Source organism: Silene latifolia, unplaced genomic scaffold, assembly GCF_048544455.1.
Source record: "Silene latifolia isolate original U9 population unplaced genomic scaffold, ASM4854445v1 scaffold_241, whole genome shotgun sequence".
NCBI classification, from domain to species: domain Eukaryota; kingdom Viridiplantae; phylum Streptophyta; class Magnoliopsida; order Caryophyllales; family Caryophyllaceae; genus Silene; species Silene latifolia.
Genome location: NW_027413190.1, coordinates 125,056 through 145,121, shown reverse-complemented (window position 1 = coordinate 145,121; position 20,066 = coordinate 125,056). Strand labels below are relative to the sequence as shown.

Here is a 20,066-nt window from a genome sequence, read left to right as displayed (position 1 = left end):
ATTACCTATAACAATATGTTAATTTCATGGTGGAGTGTGCGAATAGTGAAGGAGCCGGTAGAAGATTTGGTGTATGTTCCATGTATAATCATTAAAGAGAGAGCTACTAAATGAATTGATAGAAGGCGCCGAAGAAAAATGGGGTTCTCTAAGAGCATCCGCAAAGGTGGGAAAAATAGCTCCCCATATGCACCCTCTCTCCTCATATGGGCATCCTCATTGTTGCACTAACCTCCCTATTATTTGAGGCTCCACTGTTTTTAGGGAAGGTCCCCAAAAAAAAGCAAGACAATTTGTGTTACTTTTGGGGAGGTTCCCAAATGTTTGTGTGTGAATTGGGGAGCTTCATTATTGCATAAATGTAATTATGAAATGGGGAGGATAAATGAAAAAGTTAGTGGAAAATGAGGTGGACGAATAAGAGAAGGAAAGAGAAAATATGGGGAGCCCCATTGTTGCGGATGCTCTAATCTATATACTCCGTATACTCTATATTTCTCTTAATTAGGGTTAGCTGAAGAGGTATGGTTGGGCGGGAAAAAATTAGCTGATAAGAAGACACATGTCCAGATTTATGGATAGTGGTTCTTGTTTTATAATTTAGTATAGATGCTAGATTATTGTACACCTCTAACAAGATTAGAACATTTATTATACTCCAAAGCTGGGCCAGGCGGGTCGGCCTCCTTTGGCCAAGTCCTATCTCAGCCAGTCGAAGCCGGGCTGGAGATGTATGAGACCAAATCAACCGAGAAACATAGTATTTTTATTTTATTTTTTACACAGACTTTGCGGGTCGGACTAAATTTTTCAGGCCCTAAACTAGGTTATGCAACAAATGAGCTATACGTGAGCTTCTTAGCGGAAGCTCCAAGTTAATTTATTACTCCGTAGTTGTTTGCGTTAGATTTCGGAAATGCCTTATTAAGAGATAAAAGAGAAAAAATGATGAGGGGCGATGTATAGATGTTGCATTATGAAAAAGAGTAAAAGAAAAAAACCACATGTATAGTTTTTTTTCTTATAATGGTGGGATTTATTAAGAATGTGAGTATAAAATTAATTTTTTTGGGGGAAAGTATCAATAAATTTTATGCATCTTACTATATTATACACAGTTATTGACGTACCAATTTGAGTTGTAGGATAATAGTTATGGACTCTTATTGGACAATATACTCTGTAATTATAATGATTATCAGGATTAAGATACAAATAGATTCAATTTCGTACAAACATGAATTTTAATGTGTATACGTGTGCTTGACAAATGCCATGGAAAAAAAACAAATTATTATTATGTATCCATATAAGGCATTACCAGGGGCAACGCCCGAGCATGAAATCTAGTATCTATAATAAGACGAAATAAAGAGAACAATACACAAAGCAAAAAGGCTTTTCTTCACGTGTAAGTCATCGTAGTCAAACATCCACATCTTCGCTCTTTTAAAAGTCACACGGTATCTGATATGTTACGCACGCTTGAACTAGCACGGTACCTTCCTGCCTGTTTCACACGGCCGAACTCGCTCTGAACGGTCGAAGTTGCACGGTCACTGCCTTCGCTGTTCTGAACTCGCACGGTGCTTGTATTGGAGTCCATGGCGGCTATCCGTGGTTGAACTGAGCGACGACGGACAAAAGATGAAGCCATGGTGATATTGGCTCGGTGATGCGACGACGGGCTGCTGGTGTTTCTGGCAGCGAGGTTGATGGTAGCTTGGCTCGAGTTTCGGTGCCGAGACAAGGTGAAAGAAAGCAGTGGCAGCATGTATTTATAATGGGTGATGTGTGGGTGTTCATGGGATGATGATGTAGATGTATCATGTATGGACGTATGGTGATGATGGTGGATGTAAATGGAGATCAGAGATGCGAATTGAACACATATTTCAGGGGTCACTGACTTTTGAGAAGTCAATGGTCAACACTTCACTCTCTTTTCCTTGGTTTATCTCAATTTCACTTCTTGTTGCCCGTCTTGTCTCACAAATCTCATTCGGTTTCCGCTTGACTCGGTACCTACACGACAAAAAGATGGAAGCAATACCAAATCCCGGAAAATAATATAGATAGACAAAAATCCCTCCCCCACTATATAAAATTGGCTAAGGAAAAATTAGGGGATACCACAATTTGGTAAAATTTATGAGGATGAATAGTTCAATTCTTATACTCACATCCAGCCGTTGATCTTCTTAGTGCAATCCATACCCTCTATTCCTCTTTCAGTCTCACCCACATCTTTTTACACCTTTCCTCATCTCCATTCATTCTCATCTCCTTTTCCTCTCCGTTCTCCCACCTATTCTAGCCCAACTTGACTACCTTTTTCCGGACACTTTCTCCGACCTAGCCACATGTCTGGTGCCTTCTTTCTCTATCTTTCTTGCATAATCCTATCTGAATTTCATCTTGTTTCTCTTCTTAAGTGAATAATCTTTCTATTGTAGTTGCTTATTCTTCATCGATTTGATTCATTGTTAGGTTTTATGATCGGTTTTGTGTTTTATCACCGTTTTTTGGATTGTTTGACTTGGTTAATTTTGTACTGTAGTTGTTCATTCCTTATGAATTTGCAAATCGCAGAGCACTCCTGTAGATACCCGAGGGCCTTGTCCACAACTCCCAACACAAGGAGCGATCAACCTAATTGAAGAACAACATTAAGAAATCGTTGAATTGGAGGACGAATTTCAGCGACAAGGACCTTATAATGTATGTGTTACAATTTTGATTTTGTTTTAATTAGGAAACTCTAACCCATTTGACTAATGAGTGACTTTGATGTGGGGATATGAGTACAAAAGGCGAACGGAGAGGAAAGAGGAAATGTGTAAAGTGAGATGGAGATGAGAATGAATGGAGGAGGTACGGCCGCCGATGTGGTGACATAACGAATTCGGTGAACGTAAAACCTCCGGTAAAAAAACGGACGGAAAAGGCAACCGAAAAAGGTGGCCAGGGCAGATAAGGCACGGCCAATAAACAACACCGGCAAGACCTAGCCCGGAAAAGGTGGCCGACACTCTACTCAATGACTGTAGGTGTTGACCTGTTACGCTGTCAACTGCTTCTGTACCCCGTCTTGGAGAGGGATTTCGGCCCAATCACAGTTTCGCGTACCGGAGCGGTATGTCTTGACTCTTTGTTATCGATAATTCGGGGAAGATGGGATAGCAATCTGTGATGTCGTACTGATTACTGAATTCTGTAATGTGAAAGTTCTTAACATCGCTTTGCTGTCAACGTTTTTCCGTTTTCCAATTTTATTACTTGAATTGTAGGTTTAAGAATTTATCGAGTTTTTTTTTTTCGATTTCAGGTACAGATTTCATTGCACCGTGTAAATATAAAGGATCATCTAACTTTGTGCATAGAGAGTGTTTGGATCGTTGGCGTTCTGTCAAAGTACTTTTGATTAAATTTTTTTTAATTGAGTTATAATCTTACTTATGAGTTGATTATGTATAGGCTATATTACTCGGACTCGTTTAGAAGTATGAACTACACTAATTTGTTTGCTCTTAGTTACTGTCCATTGTCTAGCGAGAGTTTAATCTTATCCTTTTATTGACATTGTCTGACCAGGCTCGCGAATGGTTGACCACGCGATTTCGATTGCTGGTTTGGAGGCATCTCAAATTAACTTTTATGAAATCAACGAGGCTTTCTTAGTAATAATTTCATCCACATCTCATGGATTTTCGTGCCTAGCATTTCAGTTTTCGTTTTACCTCATTTGTTGTTTGGTTTGCAGGTAGTGGTTCTTGCAAACCAGAAATTGCTCGGGCTTGATCCAGTGAGGTTTACCATTTTCATCTTCAACTTGTTAGTGAGATTTAAGAATTAGTGTCAATCTTTTGATATTTAAACTTTTAATTGTGCTCCCTAAATGTTGAAACTTTTGTTTTGAGTAGGAAAAAGTTAATGTGCATGGTGGAGCTGTCTCTCTGGGAACCCTTTGGGTTGCAATGGAGCTCGAATTTTAGTCACATTGCTTGGTGTACGTAAAAATTTCACTGCTTCTATACGATTTTATGTTTTTTTTCTCCATGTTTTAATGGTTGCCGTATCCTTTGGGTTATCTATTCTTCTAATAGATAATTGGTCTTTAGGGAAAAAAAGGTGTGGGGATTAAGTTCTTTTTCTCTAGGCAGGAATGGGAAAGAGCATATCGATTACCGGGTTAATGTTATAATTTTGACTCTGAGCGATGATAACATTATTCAAACTTACAGGTTCTGAGGGAAAAGAAAGGAAGATTTGGTGTTGCTAGTATTTGTAATGACGGTGGAGGCGCATCTGCTCTGGTCCTTGAATGCATGTAAGTTTGACATAAAGACTCTCAAGTTATTCCGAATTATCATATTTTGTTACTTTTTTTAAAGTTTTAGACGCCCTTAAATGAGATTAATTCTTTTGTGGTTGTTGTACGGTGAGTAATGTTTGAGTTTTATTCTAGTTTGGGTCTCCTCGGAAAATCGCACCCTGTTGCTCTGACTATTAAAAAGCTCTACAGAGGTATGCATTGAACTTAAGAACAAGTTCTTGTTGAAAGTAGACAAGTCTGCCAGAATAGACAATACAGTTTTATTATTTTAAGATACATTAAACCTGCTCTCTTTGTTTTTGAATGTATAAATATAAATTGCAGAAAGGTCAGAAATGCTTAGTTTTTAAGATTTGTTATTTAAACCATGATCATGTCTTTCATAACTTATCGTATAGCGTTATTATAAGTCGTTAATAATGTCTTTAATGCAGAAATACCAGCATAACTATGGAGTTTCAACGATGGGAAATTCCATATTAGCTGAGGGAACATTTTCAAGATTGACAGCAGCAGTGACTGTATGCATTCTGGCATCATCTGCTGCAATAATGGTGATCACCATCTACCATGACTACTCTGTCTTTCCTCTATTTCTCAGCCCTGCAGAAGGTAAATATTCCTCACCTCAATTACAACAATCAACATAAGGGGATATATTTTTCATTTCTAACAAAAACACAAATAACCATTAGTTAATGGCTAAATATATGATGAAATCAAGAAAACTCGTATGCTGAAAAGTAAATATAATGCCATAGACAGAAGCTAGAGGAACTGGAGTAATGTTGTCGAATAGATTTGTATATTCAAGGGCAATGATTCACACCATCCTCTTCTTTACTAGGATCAAGTAGTATTTCATTCGGGAGATCGAACAATAGGAAAAGAACGATTATTCTTCCTTAAACCAAATGGCAAACAACGTCATCTCAAGACTTGAACTCGAACCCATTAAAATTCAAGATCAAATAATCAATATCGAACAACGAAATGAAAAATTATTGCCAAGAGTGGTATTTTCAAAGTGGTTAGCTGATGATAACTCTAGCATTTCGAAGAAACATGATGAAGACTTTATGCAATGTTTTCGACATGATCAGGGTTCTTCATCGAGTTTCATAGACAAGTTCTACCATGGCGAAATTGGAGACGGATTTGAAAAATGGTTTGTTGGATATACCATTAACTTTCCTGGATCAAAGTACAGTTGGAAGTTGCTTCATGGCTTTGTCAATTAGAAATGCTTCTTACAGTGGATTTTAATGCACAAATAATGTATAACTTGGGAGTTCAAATTTAGGAAATCTCGGTATAATGATAGAAAAATTTATCGTTGTTACACTAGTCCCCCCTTATATAAAAGTGGCTAAGAGAAAATAAGAGGATACCACAATTTGGCAAAATTTGTGAGGAGGAATAGTTCAATTCTTATACTCACATCCAGCAGTTGATCTTCTTAGTGCAATCCATACCCTCCATTCCTCTTTCAGTCTCACCCACATCTTTTTACACCTTTCCTCATCTCCATTCATTCTCATCTCCTTTCCTCTTTCAGTCTCCTTTTCCTCTCCGTTCTCCCACCTATTCTAGCCCAACTTGACTACCTTTTTCCGGACACCTTCTCCGACCTAGCCACAGGTCTGGTGCCTTCTTTCTCTATCTTTCTTTTATAGTCCTATCTGAATTTCATCTTGTTTCTCTTCTTAAGTGAATAATCTTTGTATTGTAGTTGCTTATTCTTCATCGATTTGATTCATTGTTAGGTTTTATGATCGGTTTTGTGTTTTATCACCGTGATTGGATTGTTGGACTTGGTTAATTTTGTACTGTAGTTGTTCATTCCTTATGAATTTGCAAATCGCATAGCACTCCCAACCCAAGGAGTGATTAACCTAATTGAAGAACAACATTAAGAAATCGTTGAATTGGAGGACGAATTTCAGCAACAAGGACCTTATAATGTATTAGTTGCAATTTCGATTTTGTTTTAATTAGGAAATTCTAACCCATTTGACTAATAGATGCAATTAGCTAGAGGTGGTGGGTCTTTCTCTCTCTAACTTTCCTCTTTCTCATTTTTCCCAAAAAAACCCTAAAACTATGTCTCGTCTGCTCCGCCGCCTCCTCTAACCACACACCGCCCTCCCTGTCCGCCCTTTCTAATCGCCGGAGATGAGGCCATCCCATGGCCTATCTCCGGTGATTAATCGCACCTCATCGTTGTCTCCTTCCCCTCTGTTTGGACCTCGACTTTCGTCCTCTTGACGGCGTTCGGTTCTAATTGGACCGTCCGATGGTCTCTTTGGCTGACTACCTGGTTTGTTCTTCTGTCTTTTCCGCTCCTACGATTCTCTGTCCTGTCATTGAAAGCCTCACATGCAACCCAGGGAGGGCTCCCCTTCCCCTCGCCCCTTTCCCCCATCCCTGGTAGAAATCAACCTTTTGTTTGGTCAAGTTGTGTCGGTGTGTCCTGCTCTTCTTGTTTGTTTTGTGTTTTATGGAGTTGTTTTTGGATTTTTTGTGAAGGAGTTGAAGAGGTATGTAATCTTCGCTATAGTACAGCTTGTATGAAGTCTTTATAAGAGTTGGCCACAAAGATTAGATTTTATTCTTGTTTAACTTCTCCCGGTCCTTCCTTGCCGGATGGTCCCTTTTTTCGGGTCGGGTTCGTGTTTGTTGCCGTGTCTTTTATGGTTGATCTAGTTACATGTAGGCCGATGGTCCTCGGGAGTTTTGTATGGTGTTGGGTCTTGAATTTGGTGTGTTTGGTGATGCCTTGTCGTTGTGTGCACCAAAAATAATATTTATAATACCTAATAAAACTAACAGAAGCTAGTGGTAACCGGGTCGAACCACAGGGAGGCGATGCAATTATTAGTTGTCTAATTTTAAGTCCAAAGTAACAGATGAGGGGGGTTGATTTGATTTGTTCTATAGCTAAAGCAATAAAAGAAAAGTAAACTAAGCTAGCAGATGAAATCAAGAATAAAAAGGGTGCTAAGATGGTCGGTTCACTATAGTTTCGGCGGCAGTATACTAGGTAGGTCTAAAACAAACACGTGAGACGGGAAAATAAGAAGTCCTCTTGGTCCATTCTTACAGGTAGCATCTTTCGATCTTGCTACAGGTCCCTAATATCACTAATACTAACGTTCGTCCTGAAAAGTGACTAAATAGGCTAAATTAACTCATCTCTCGATCTTATTAATTTAGTCGTCTTAATTAGGTAGGCTATCTCCCTTCCCATCTTTCGATCTTTATTGGGTCAGTCAATTCCTAAGCATTCAACTAGTCGCGTGCACTCGATTTGTCAAACATAACAATTGAATTAATTAAAACGAAGGTAAAACTCACGTGGCCTGTCGATCGACCAGGGTGTGCGGTGGATCGACCGTGGCGCGATTCCAGGTCTACTATTCTAATGCCGCCTACGCTACAGATTCCCTACATCCTAGCACAAGGGGTTTAGCTACTCATACTAGAAATAATGACAGCAATAAACTTAACAATTAAAACATTCTAATTCATACTTAAATTAACTGAACAAAAGACTAGCATGAAACGATAATTTGGCTTCGGGAGATCTAATCTAGCAATTCTATACTACGAACGAAAGCGATAAAACTGAATAATGGGACAGCGGAAATACCGTATGAAAACAGGAGAGAAGAATTGCAGAACAAAGATCCAGAACCCGAATGCAAAAGTAAATTGTATTGAAAACGAGAAAATCTTGCGAACCCTAATTACTGATGATAAACCAAAACTGAATAAAACTGGATCCCTCTTCTCAAAACATCAAGTTACGTTATATAGAAATATAACGTAACACTCATTCCTAAACCTAATATACAATGGGCTTTGGATTTCTCGTTCTATTTCTTTAATTTGCGCATCAGCTCGTAATATGGTCGATCGACCATGTAAGGCAGTCGATCGACCGGTCTGTGCTGAACAGTAGCCTCTGATCTTCGTGCTCTGGTCGATCGACCATAGAGGTCAGTCGATCGACTGAAGTAGCTGGTACTTGGCTTCAAAAACATCGTGAATTAGTCTTTCGGGCCTCGATATGCGCACCAAGTTCGTTCCTTGAGTAAATACTTCACGTCAAATGCAATGCAGGGTACTCGGGGACGGATTTAGCTTGATTTCCGCTGGATTCTTTACATTTCTGCAATAATGTACAAAAACACAAAAGTAGACGGAAATGGGGAGAATAGTAGCATAAACTACATAAATGAGCTCTAAAATGCGTGTAACATAGGGTGTAAAACATCATATAAAAGACACGCATCAAACTTCCCCAAACCAAATCCTTGCTTGTCCCCAAGCAAGAACTAGACTCGATCCTAAAACCTAGTGGAACGAGTTCAATCTCAGAGCGAAATGCAAACCGAATAGCCTAAACCAATTTAATGCTACAACTAACAATCAATTAGCAATATGAATCATGCAAACGAATTATGTAGCCGTTAAAAACTGCTGAACCGTCAACTATAGAGACTTATCAAATCGGACTCTCACGGGTCGCTCATATCACTCAATAAATACAGGTGAGTAATGTAAAGATAGAAGGAATTCATTTTGTAATGACACTCACCTAACTACGACCTATAAGAACATGCCTGCAATATAATTATGAAAATAATCTCTACAACCGTACATATGCATTCCAACCAAACAGATGACCATGACACATGCCGAGGTAAATATGGATATGTGAGGTAATGGGTAAGAAGAGGCTAAGATAAATTTGGACAAAAACAGAGTTAAAAGCCAAGCTAGTAACTAAAGGAACCAAATTATGACAACATCCAACTTCTTGCTCAAACTTCCAATCAAAACGGTGCTAATAGCAAGCACAAATCTCACAATCTCCGATATAATCAACTCCCCATAAGATATGAATGCAACATGGGAGCAAAAATCGCCATTTAATAAAGACTTTGAATTATGTGATTTGATTTTATTTTCTTCTCGGGCTTCGGTCGCTCGACCAAGATGGGCAGTCGATCGACCGCCCTCTACAGTACAGCACGAATTTATTTCTTTTTCAATTCTATTTTTCTTCTTTCTTTCCTTCCTTTTTCATCTTCCCATCATCATCTCAAAAGAGCATATGCAACCAAAAATGAAGTGACAATCCCGAGAACATAAACTACTAGCTTGACAAGGGCAGGCTAAATGTAGGATGTAGTTAACGGGACAAAAAAGACTATTTTTGGCAGTGTGGAGCTTATGGGCAAAATGAATAAAGGGGTGACCTCTTCCACATGTGTCAACTAACCACAAACCGAATGCATACAGGTATTAAGCAGATTAAGTTCATATTTATGCAAATTGATGTAACATGTCTCATAAGGAGTAACTACTCACAATCCTAAATAAACCGGTCAAAGATGACACCAGTTATAAGCTCTAAACCTCATAATATGATGTAGTTTGCCAAAATTCTAAGTCAAGTCTCAAGTCCAGCAAATAATTAACGAAAACTCGTAGATTATGCATATGAATCTACTAATAACATGTCAATTAGCAAGGCTTAGGCATAAGACAACTGAAAATGAAATGTCATCATTGAAATACTACCGTTCCGACTTAACCTATATGCTAAAATAAACGTGCATTTTTTTGAATTTTTGAAATTTGTCAATTTTTTTGAAATTTTTTCTGTATATATAAGAGAAAATAAACAACAATGCAAGACAAAATGTAAACGTGAATGCAAGCAAATGAAATGCAACGCAAAACCACAAAATGTAAACGTGAATGCAAGCAAATGAAATGCAACGCAAAACCCTTCCCCAAACCAAATCACACAATGTCCCCATTGTGCAAAATTATGTAATGAAAAAAAAGGAAAACGGGAATTTGCGTTAAATTAACTACATAAGACATGAAGTAAGGACTCGGAAACTCACAAGACTTTTAAGCGCAGCCAAAGGAAACCTCCCCAAACCAGCGTGAGCTAGGAGGTTTCAAAGAGCAGCAGATGCTACCAATAAGTACCTGAAAAGAAGCAAAAGTACCACGCGTAAATCCGAGAAAACAATTATTGAAACGCAAAATTATGTGTAAAATAAAGAAACGGAAGAAAACATAAATGAGTCGGATAATAAAGTGGAGAAAAGACTCCCTCAACTCCGCAAATCGATCAGACACAGTAGGGGAATGATCGAAAACAGGTACAGCAGCGAACATGGTCGATCGACCACATCACCCAGTCGATCGACCAGGGTGAACAGGAGCAGAAGCTCCTGGAAGTCGCAGCTCAGTCGATCGACCATACTGGCCAGTCGATCGACTGAAAAACCTGCTGTAATTTCCGATTTCTTCGAATTAGCTCAATAAATTGGGCTATCAAGGTCTATGAGCCTGTAAATACACAATAACGCGCCCAAAATTTGCGCAAAACCCAAAGTAACAGTCTAAAGTATATAAAATCCTAAGCAAACTTATTAAAATGCGGAGTCTCGCGCACACAAAAGCAATAAAAAGTCTAACGAAAGCAATAAAGTGAATGGTTTTTGAAAAAGTCTTAATCAACTAATAGTTGATCAAGAATGGCCACGGAATGGCCCACTTGCTCGGCTTCTGGCTACAAGAAGTAGCCTCTACAGTGCTCATCTTCTCAGCTGCACTCTTCTCAACTCCAACGTTCGCAGAACTCAATGGACCAACAGCCTCAACATCTTCCCAATCAATGACCTCTTCTGGCTCATTAGAATCTAGATCGGACTCCCTCACTTTGACTGGCTCCTCATCAGGCTCCTCATCTGTGCCATAGCTAAGACATCCTAAACCGCCTCTTTGAACGATTGACTCCTTCACAGTTGGAGCAACATGCGGCTCTTCCTTCCCAAACCAAACTCTGCCCGCAATATCCAAAACAGAAGAATCTTCCTCCAATTTGCTCCCAATCTGGGGCGGAGGTGTTATAGCAGAAACAGGCATAGAGACAGGCATGTCAGTAAGCATAAAATAGGATTTCTTTTCAGAAACCGTATTACAAGTGACTGGCCACATGGGGTCTTTCTTCTTAGCTGTCTGGGCAAAGACAATGGAATGCTTCCCTACCTTGAAGGTCAATGTCCCTGAACCAACATCTATAACTGCACCAGCAGTGTGCAGAAATGGTCTACCCAATATGATAGGAATGTGGGCGTCCTCGGACATATCTAGTACAACGAAGTCAACAGGGAAAAAGAACTTTCCTATTTGCACAGGAATGTCTTCTAAGACTCCTATAGGCTGGACCGCAGATCGATCAGCCATCTGTACTGTCATGTTGGTGACTGCAAACCTAGTCAATTTCAACTTCCTAGCAAGACTCAAAAGCATGACACTAATAGTGGCTCCTAGGTCACACAAGGCCTTCTCAATAGAAAAGGTGCCAATACTACATGGGACTGAAAAACTACCTGGGTCTTCTAGCTTATGAGGTGCAGTGTGGGTCAGATAAGAACATGACTCCTCAGTTAGTGCAACAGATTGCACGGTTTCAAGTGACTTCTTTTTAGATAAAAGTTGCTTCATAAATTTCATGTAAGCAGGCACTTGATTAACTAACTCAAGAAAAGGAACTTGTACGTTTAAGCTACGAATAACATTTTCAAATTTGTTAAACGATACTGTTCCTTCGTTTCACACCAATCTCTCTCGGATAAGGGGTCAAAAGAAGTAACTTAGCCCTCTCCTCTAGGTCTCTCATGCCGGCATCGGTGGATTTAGGCTGAAAATCCACTACCTTCTCTTTGTTGTAGCTTGACCCTTCTTCGAACCGTCTCAAAAATGAACCATTAATCGTCATCGGTCATATTTCGAACCGAACCGACCCATCAAGATTTGGTCTTGCCTCAATATTTTCGGAGTAGTCGTACCCCGAAACAAGTGGTCCCTCAAGTTATTTGGCATTGGAGGATGAAAAGACTCATCATCAGCAGCGTTGTCAGTCGATCGACCATGCATGTCAGTCGATCGACTGACTTCTACAGAACAGTGTCGTTTCACTTCGGGATCGTCGATCGACTGGGTATGTCAGTCGATCGACTGAAATACCTGCTGATCGTCTTTTTCTTGCTATTATTCGTCACTGCCTTCTTCTTGCTTGGTTCCGCCTCATCTTTTTCAGTGATATCCTCGACCATAGCGGGCTCCTCAAGGGTGGACCCACTCCTCAAGGTAATAGCATTAAGGGTCTCCTTTTGATCCGTCTGCGACGGTAAATGCCCCGGAGCTCGAGTTGCACTCTTGCTAGCCAATTGAGCAATTTGGCTCTCCAACATCTTCATCCCGGCCTCTCTAGCTTGAGACTCTTTCAGCAACAAATTTTTCAACTCGGCAAATTCGGAGCCTTGGGACTGCTGCTGCTGCTGAGGGACATACGAAGGCTTTTGATATGGCTACTGCTTTTTATGAGGGAGCACATAATTCTGCTGCTGCTGCTGCTGTGGAGGTGGAGTCGGATTTAGGACATTTTGGCTACTCCACCTCAGATTCGGATGGACATTCGGCTCAAAATAAGTGTTTGTCTGCCTATAATGTTGAAAGGCGACAAGCCTCATAGGAAATCTTTGCGCAGTTATCCAAACATGTCCTTCTCCTCCACATCTCTTGCACGAAAGGACCGTCTCAAACAAAGATTAACATGATAGATCCCTCCTTTTGAAGCTCCTCCCAACTCGTACTTATCAAATCTCGCCGTGAGAGCCTCTAATGCGGCTACGAGAAGGATTCAAAGACTTCTCCTTTGATTTCCCCTGGAATTTCCATACTCAGCTTTGTGGGTGGCCAAATCATCAATAATTTTCCACTCCTTAGTTTCTCCAACATTCTCCTGGAATCTGCCATTAGCTGCTGCATCCAGGATAGCCCTCTGATCGTCATAAAGCCCATTATAAAATTGATTGCATAGGCTCCACTTCTCAAACCCATGGTGCGGAATAGTTCGCACTAGCTTCTTGAAACGGACCCATGCCTCATGAAAATTCTCATCCGGACCTGTTTAAAGCTCGTGATCCGAGCTCTAATGGCATTTGTCTTCGAGGCGAGAAATATTTCTTGTAGAATGCCAGGGCGACTTCCAATTAGTGATCCCGTTAGCGGCTCGATCCAGTCTCTCGTACCACTCCCTTGCAAAGATCACGAAGAGAGAATATGAACATGGTCTCCTTCACCTGGTCCTGGGTCACACCGGTTGGTGGGGGTATGGAACAACAATAATCAATGAATATCTCCATATGCTTAGCTGCATCTTCATTTGCAGCTCCCCCAAATTGGTTTCTCTCAACCAAGTTGATATAGGACGGTTTCGGCTCGAATTTTATGTCCGTCCCTGGTAATGCGAATCCCTTATAGAGATTCTCAGCTGTCGGCTCAGAGTGACTGGCTATACTCGCTTCTTCAGCCATGTCTGGAGATGTGACAGTCTCTGCTGAGGAAGTAGATATAGGTGACGAAGGTGGATCCTCCTCAAAAAGCTCGTTCTCGTAGTAACTAGACAGAGTACTCAGCTCTTCCTCTGTCGGCAATACTCTAGATGATCGTCTCGACTCACGCAAAGTCTTCTCAATCTCAGGATTGAACGGTAGTAATTCACCACCCTGTGATCTGCGCATAAGAAGAAACTACAAGTAGAATATGAGAATAGTTGAAGGAACAGATGTCCCTTAAACTAAGAGAAAGACTAAAAATAGAAACAACTAAAAAAATTTTAAACAATTGCCTCCCCGACAACGGCGCCAAAATTTGATGCCTTGTCGTTGTGTGCACCAAAAATAATATTTATAATACCTATTAAAACTAACAGAAGCTAGTGGTAACATGGTCGAACCACAGGGAGGCGATGCAATTATTAGTTGTCTAATTTTAAGTCCAAAGTAACAGATGAGGGGGGTTGATTTGATTTGTTCTATAGCTAAAGCAATAAAATAAAAGTAAACTAAGCTAGCAGATGAAATCAAGAATAAAAAGGGTGCTAAGATGGTCGGTTCACTATAGTTTCGGCGGCAGTATACTAGGTAGGTCTAAAACAAACACGTGAGACGGGAAAATAAGAAGTCCTCTCGGTCCATTCTTACAGGTAGCATCTTTCGATCTTGCTACAGGTCCCTAATATCACTAATACTAACGTTCGTCATGAAAAGTGACTAAATAGGCTAAATTAACTCATCTCTCGATCTTATTAATTTAGTCGTCTTAATTAGGTAGGCTATCTCCCTTCCCAATCTTTCGATCTTTATTGGGTCAGTCAATTCTTAAGCATTCAACTAGTCGCGTGCACTCGATTTGTCAAACATAACAATTAAATTAATTAAAACGAAGGTAAAACTCACGTGGCCAGTCGATCGACCAGGGTGTGCGGTCGATCGACTGTGGCGCGATTCTAAGTCTACTATTCTAATGCCGCCTACGCTACAGATTCCCTATATCCTAGCACAAGGGGTTTAGCTACTCATACTAGAAATAATGACAGCAATAAACTTAACAATTAAAACATTCGAATTCATACTTAAATTAACTGAACAAAAGACTAGCATGAAACGATAATTTGGCTTCGGGAGATCTAATCTAGCAATTCTATACTACGAACGAAAGCGATAAAACTGAATAATGGGACAGCGGAAATATCGTATGAAAACAGGAGAGAAGAATTGCAGAATAAAGATCCAGAAGCCGAATGCAAAAGTAAATTGTATTGAAAACGAGAAAATCTTGTGAACCCTAATTACTGATGATAAACCAAAACTGAATAAAACTTGATCCCCCTTCTCAAAACATCAGGTTACGTTATATAGGAATATAACGTAACACTCATTCCTAAACCTAATATACAATGGGCTTTGAATTTCTCGTTCTATTTATTTAATTTGCGCATCAGCTCGTATTATGGTCGATCGACCATGCAAGGCAGTCGATCGACCGGTCTGTGCTGAACAGTAGCCTCTGATCTTCGTGCTTTGGTCGATCGACCATAGAGGTCAGTCGATCGACTGAAGTAGCTGTTACTTGGCTTTAAAAACTTCGTGAATTAGTCTTTCGGGCCTCGATATGCGCACCAAGTTCGTTCCTTGAGTAAATACTTCACGTCAAATGCAACGCAGAGTACTCGGGGACGGATTTAGCTTGATTTCCGCTGGATTCTTTACATTTCTGCAATAATGTACAAAAACACGAAAGTAGACGAAAATGGGGAGAATAGTAGCATAAACTACATAAATGAGCTCTGAAATGCGTGTAAAATAGGGTGTAAAACATCATATAAAAGACACGCATCATTTGGTGTTAGTGGGATCGGTGTCGTCGGATCGGGGTCCGGTTAGTCCGTTGGTTCCGTTACTGACTTTGGTCTGTGGTCATGGGTGGGGTTGTTGTTTTGTGATAAGCGTGGTATGGTGGTGTGGGGCTGCTGGGTTTTGGGCGGGGTTGTTGGTTCGGATCGGATGCGGTGGGATCCGCTTTCACTTAATGTTGAAGTCGTGTTTGTGAATTTTTTTTCTTAGGTTGTTCCTTTTAATAAACACCTGGTGGTATGGGGTGCCCTGCCCCCTTCCCCACGGATTAGTTTCTACGACTGGTATTTTGTATCGGGTCTGTGTTGAGCCTAGGTCTCTGTGGTCTCCAGAGATGATTTTGGTTAGAGGGATGTCCAAGTGGTTTGTTCCTGTTGTACCCACCTTTCTACTCGATTTTATTGGAAACGAGGTTCTTGTCAGCGGGGGTTGTGTTCCAAAGTGTAGGAGTTTATTCACCTTTGGAGTCAGATTTCAGTGGTCTGCTTTCCGTCTTTTCTTTCTACGTCCTTGTGACGTAAGTGCTCTTTGTTTTCTCTCGTTGGGTCAAGGGGTTCATGGGTTTCCAGATAAAGTGTATCACAGTGAAGGAGATAAATCTCCAAGACGTTGTATTGGGTCTTGTTGTAGGTATTTCTTTGAAGCTGTATCGACTAAGGCGAGTAAGGGTAATTTTATGGGGGGTCGTTGGTTTCCAGAGGAAGATTATCATATCCAAGGAGATGAATCTCCGAGACTCTTTTTTGGGCCTTGTTGCAGGTATTTCTCCGAAGCTTCATCAATCAAGACTAGCAAAGATAGATGTTTTCATATGGACAACGCTACTCGTCCTTTGAAGATTGTTGTGTATTTTGAGTTTTAAGTTCGTGTTCAGACATCCGTCGTACGCCATAAACACGTTATAGATAGCCGATGCAATTACCTTGTTGTTTTAGGTTATGTTATTAGTCGTTCTTTGAGGTTTTATGTTGTAGTTATAGGTATGGCCTGAGAGCCATACCACTAGAATGTAAAACACTTTCTTTACAGCTGCCAAAAAAAAAAAAAAAACATTTGACTAATGAGTGACTTTGATGTGGGGATATGAGTACAAAAGGTGAACGGAGAGGACAAGGAGACTGAAAGAGGAAAGGTGTAAAGTGAGATGGAGATGAGAATGAATGAATGGAGGAGGTACGGCCGCCAATGTGGTGACATACCGAATTCGGTGAACGTAAAGCCCCCGGCAAAAAACGGATGTAAAAGGCAGCCGAAAAAGGTGGCCAGGGCAGATAAGGCACGGCCAATAAACAACGCCAGCAAGACCTAGCTCGGAAAAGGTGGCCGACTCTTTACTCAATGACTGTAGGTGTTGGCCTGTTACTCTGTCATCTGCTTCTGTACCCCGTCTTGGAGAGGGCTTTTGGCCCAATCACAGTTTCGCATACTAGAGCAGTATGTCTTGACTCTTTGTTATCGATAATTCGAGGAATATGGGATAACAATCTGTGATGTCGTACTGATTACTGAATTCTGTAATGTGAAGGTTCTTAACATCGCTTTGCTGTCAACGTTTTTCCGTTATCCAATTTTATTACTTGACTTGTAGGTTTAAGAATTTATCGAGTTTTTTTTGTCGATTTCAGGTACAGATTTCATTGCACCGTGTAAATGTAAAGGATCATCTAAATTTGTGCATAGAAAGTGTATGGATCGTTGCCATTCTGTCAAAGTAATTTTGATTAACTTTTTTTTTAAATGAGTTATAATCTTACTTATGGGTTGATTATGTACAGGCTATGTTACTCGGACTCGTTTAGAAGTATGAACTACACTAATTTGTTTGCTCTTAGTTGTTGTCCACTGTCTAGCGAGAGTTTAATCTTATCCTTTTATTGACATTGTCTGACCAGGCTCGCGAGTGGTTCACCACAACTCCAGTCTTAGCGATTCCAAAAGAGATTTCGACTGCTGGTTTGGAGGCATCTCAAATTAACTTTTATGAAATCAACGAGGCTTTCTCAGTAATAATTTCGTCCACGTCTCATGGATTTTCGTGCCTAGCATTTCAGTTTTCGTTTTACCTCTTTTGTTGTTTAGTTTGCAGGTAGTGGTTCTTACAAACGAGAAATTTCTCGGGCTTGATCCTGTGAGTTTTACCATTTTCATCTTCAACTTGTTAGTGAGATTTAAGAATTAGTGCCCTATCTTTTGATATTTAAACTTCTAACTGTGCTCCCTAAATGTTGAAACTTTTGTTTTGAGTAGGAAAAAGTTAATGTGCATGGTGGAGCTGTCTCTTTGGGACACCCTTTGGGTTGCAGTGGAGCTCGAATTTTAGTCATATTTCTTGGTGTACGTAAAAAATTTCACTGCTTCTATACGATTTTATGTTTTTTTTTCTCCATGTTTTAATGGTTGCCGTATCCTTTGGGTTATCCATTCTTCTAATAGATAATTGGTCTTTAGGAAAAAAAAGGTGTGGGGATTAAGTTATTTTTCTTGAGGCAGGAAAGGGAAAGAGCATATCGATTACCGGGTTAATGTTAGAATTTTGACTCCGAGTGATGATAACATTGTTCAAACTTACAGGCACTGAGGGAAAAGAAAGGAAGATTTGGTGTTGCTAGTATTTGTAATGGCGGTGGAGGCGCATCTGCTCTGGTCCTTGAATGCATGTAAGTCCGACATAAAGACTCCCAAGTTATTCCGAATTCTCATACTTTGTTACTTTTTTTAAAGTTTTAAACGCCCTTAAATGAGATTAATTCTTTTGTGGTTGTTGTACGGTGAGTAATGTTTGATTTTTATTCTAGTTTGGTTCTCCTCGGAAAATCGCACCCTGTTGCTCTGACTATTAAAAAGCTCTACAGAGGTATGCATTGAACTTAAGAACAAGTTCTTGTTGAAAGTAGACAAGTCTGCCAGAATAGAGAACATATTTCTATTATTTTAAGATACATTAAACCTGCTCTCTTTGTTTTTGACTGTATAAATGTAAATTGCAGAAAGGTCAAAAATGGTGAGTTTTTAAGATTTGATGTTTAAACCATGATGATGTCTTTCATAACTTATCGTACAACGTTATTATAAGTCGTTAATAAAGTCTTTAATACAGAAATACCAGCATAACTCTGGAGCTTCAACGACGGGAAATTCCACATTAGCTGAGGGAACATTTTCAAGATTGACAACAGCAGTGACTGTATGCATTCTGGCATCATCTGCTGCAATAATGGTGATCACCATCTACTATGACTACTCTGTCTTTCCTCTATTTCGCAGCCCTGCAGAAGGTAAATATTCCTCACCTCAATTACAACAATCAACATAAGGGGAGATATTTTTCATTTCTAACAAAAACACAAATAACCATTAGTTAATGGCTAAATATATGATGAAATCAAGAAAACTCGTATGCTGAAATGTAAATATAATGCCATAGACATAATCTAGAGGAACTGGAGTAATGTTGTCGAATATATTTGTATATTCAAGGGAAATGATTCATACCATCCTCTTCTTTACTAGGATCAGTAGTATTTCATTCGGGAGATCGAACAATAGGAAAAGAACGATTATTCTTCCTTAAACCAAATGGCAACCAACGTCGTCTCAAGACTTGAACTCGAACCCATTAAAATTCAAGATCAAATACTCAATATCGAACAACGAAATGAAAAATTGTTACCAAGAGTGGTCTTTTCAGAGTGGTTAGCTGATGATAACTCTAGCACTTCGAAGAAACATGATGAAGACTTTATGCAATGTTTTCGACATGATAAGGTTCTTCATCGAGTTGCATAGACAAGTTCTACCATGGCGAAATCGGAGACGGATTTGAAAAATGGTTTGTTGGATATACCATTAACTTTCCTGGATCAAAGTACAGTTGGAAGTTGCTTCATGGCTTTGTCAGCTGGAAATACTTCTTATAGTGGATTTTAATGCACAAATAATATAACTAGGGAGTTCAAATTTAGGAAATCTCGGTATAATGATCGAACAATGTATCGTTGTTAGACTAATTAAACAGAGCTAAATCATTTGATTTAATTAATATTTAGATTGATTTGGAATGGGAAAACCTATTATGGTATTAATTAATGTATTATTATGCAAATAATTTTAATTTTGTCATCGTTTTTGTGTAGAAGTATATACTTTACTCTGAACACATTACTCCGTAATAATTAAAAATTTGCTTGGTATTAGTGTAAATGTAGCTAGAAAGACAGCGCCTATATTGGTGCACTTGTTGTGGGTATAATTTCACGACTTTATCAGTTAAGTTAGCTAATTTAGAGATTAAATCGAGAAAAGAATGGACTCTTGCATTGAGCTTCAAAACTCAAAAGTAACATTGTAATTTTAGGAGCTTATTACAACATAATCTGACATAATTAGTGAAGTCCACAAAATAATTGTGATCACAACGATAATTGTAATACCAATTG

At 39.5% G+C, this 20,066-nt stretch overlaps 1 protein-coding gene across 4 annotated transcripts; it reads left to right on the top strand.

Annotated features, from left to right (window-relative positions):
• Positions 1-2,203: 2,203 nt before the first annotated feature.
• Positions 2,204-19,749, top strand: LOC141638973 (acetyl-CoA acetyltransferase 1-like). 4 transcript variants are annotated; one of them, XM_074448157.1, is made up of 17 exons: positions 2,204-2,365; positions 2,593-2,721; positions 2,814-3,136; positions 3,329-3,414; positions 3,595-3,680; positions 3,764-3,834; positions 3,924-4,009; positions 4,245-4,330; positions 4,771-4,948; positions 17,256-17,341; positions 17,523-17,633; positions 17,717-17,758; positions 17,878-17,964; positions 18,202-18,287; positions 18,426-18,484; positions 18,728-18,905; positions 19,147-19,749. In XM_074448157.1, the coding sequence occupies exons 8-16, from the start codon at positions 4,325-4,327 to the stop codon at positions 18,739-18,741; spliced, it is 669 nt and encodes a 222-aa protein (XP_074304258.1). In that variant the 5' UTR covers positions 2,204-2,365; positions 2,593-2,721; positions 2,814-3,136; positions 3,329-3,414; positions 3,595-3,680; positions 3,764-3,834; positions 3,924-4,009; positions 4,245-4,324; the 3' UTR covers positions 18,742-18,905; positions 19,147-19,749. The 4 variants fall into 4 exon arrangements, with proteins under 4 accessions (XP_074304258.1, XP_074304257.1, XP_074304256.1 ...); XM_074448156.1 differs by having other exon boundaries at positions 3,764-3,810; positions 19,141-19,747; XM_074448155.1 differs by having other exon boundaries at positions 19,141-19,747.
• Positions 19,750-20,066: the final 317 nt, after the last annotated feature.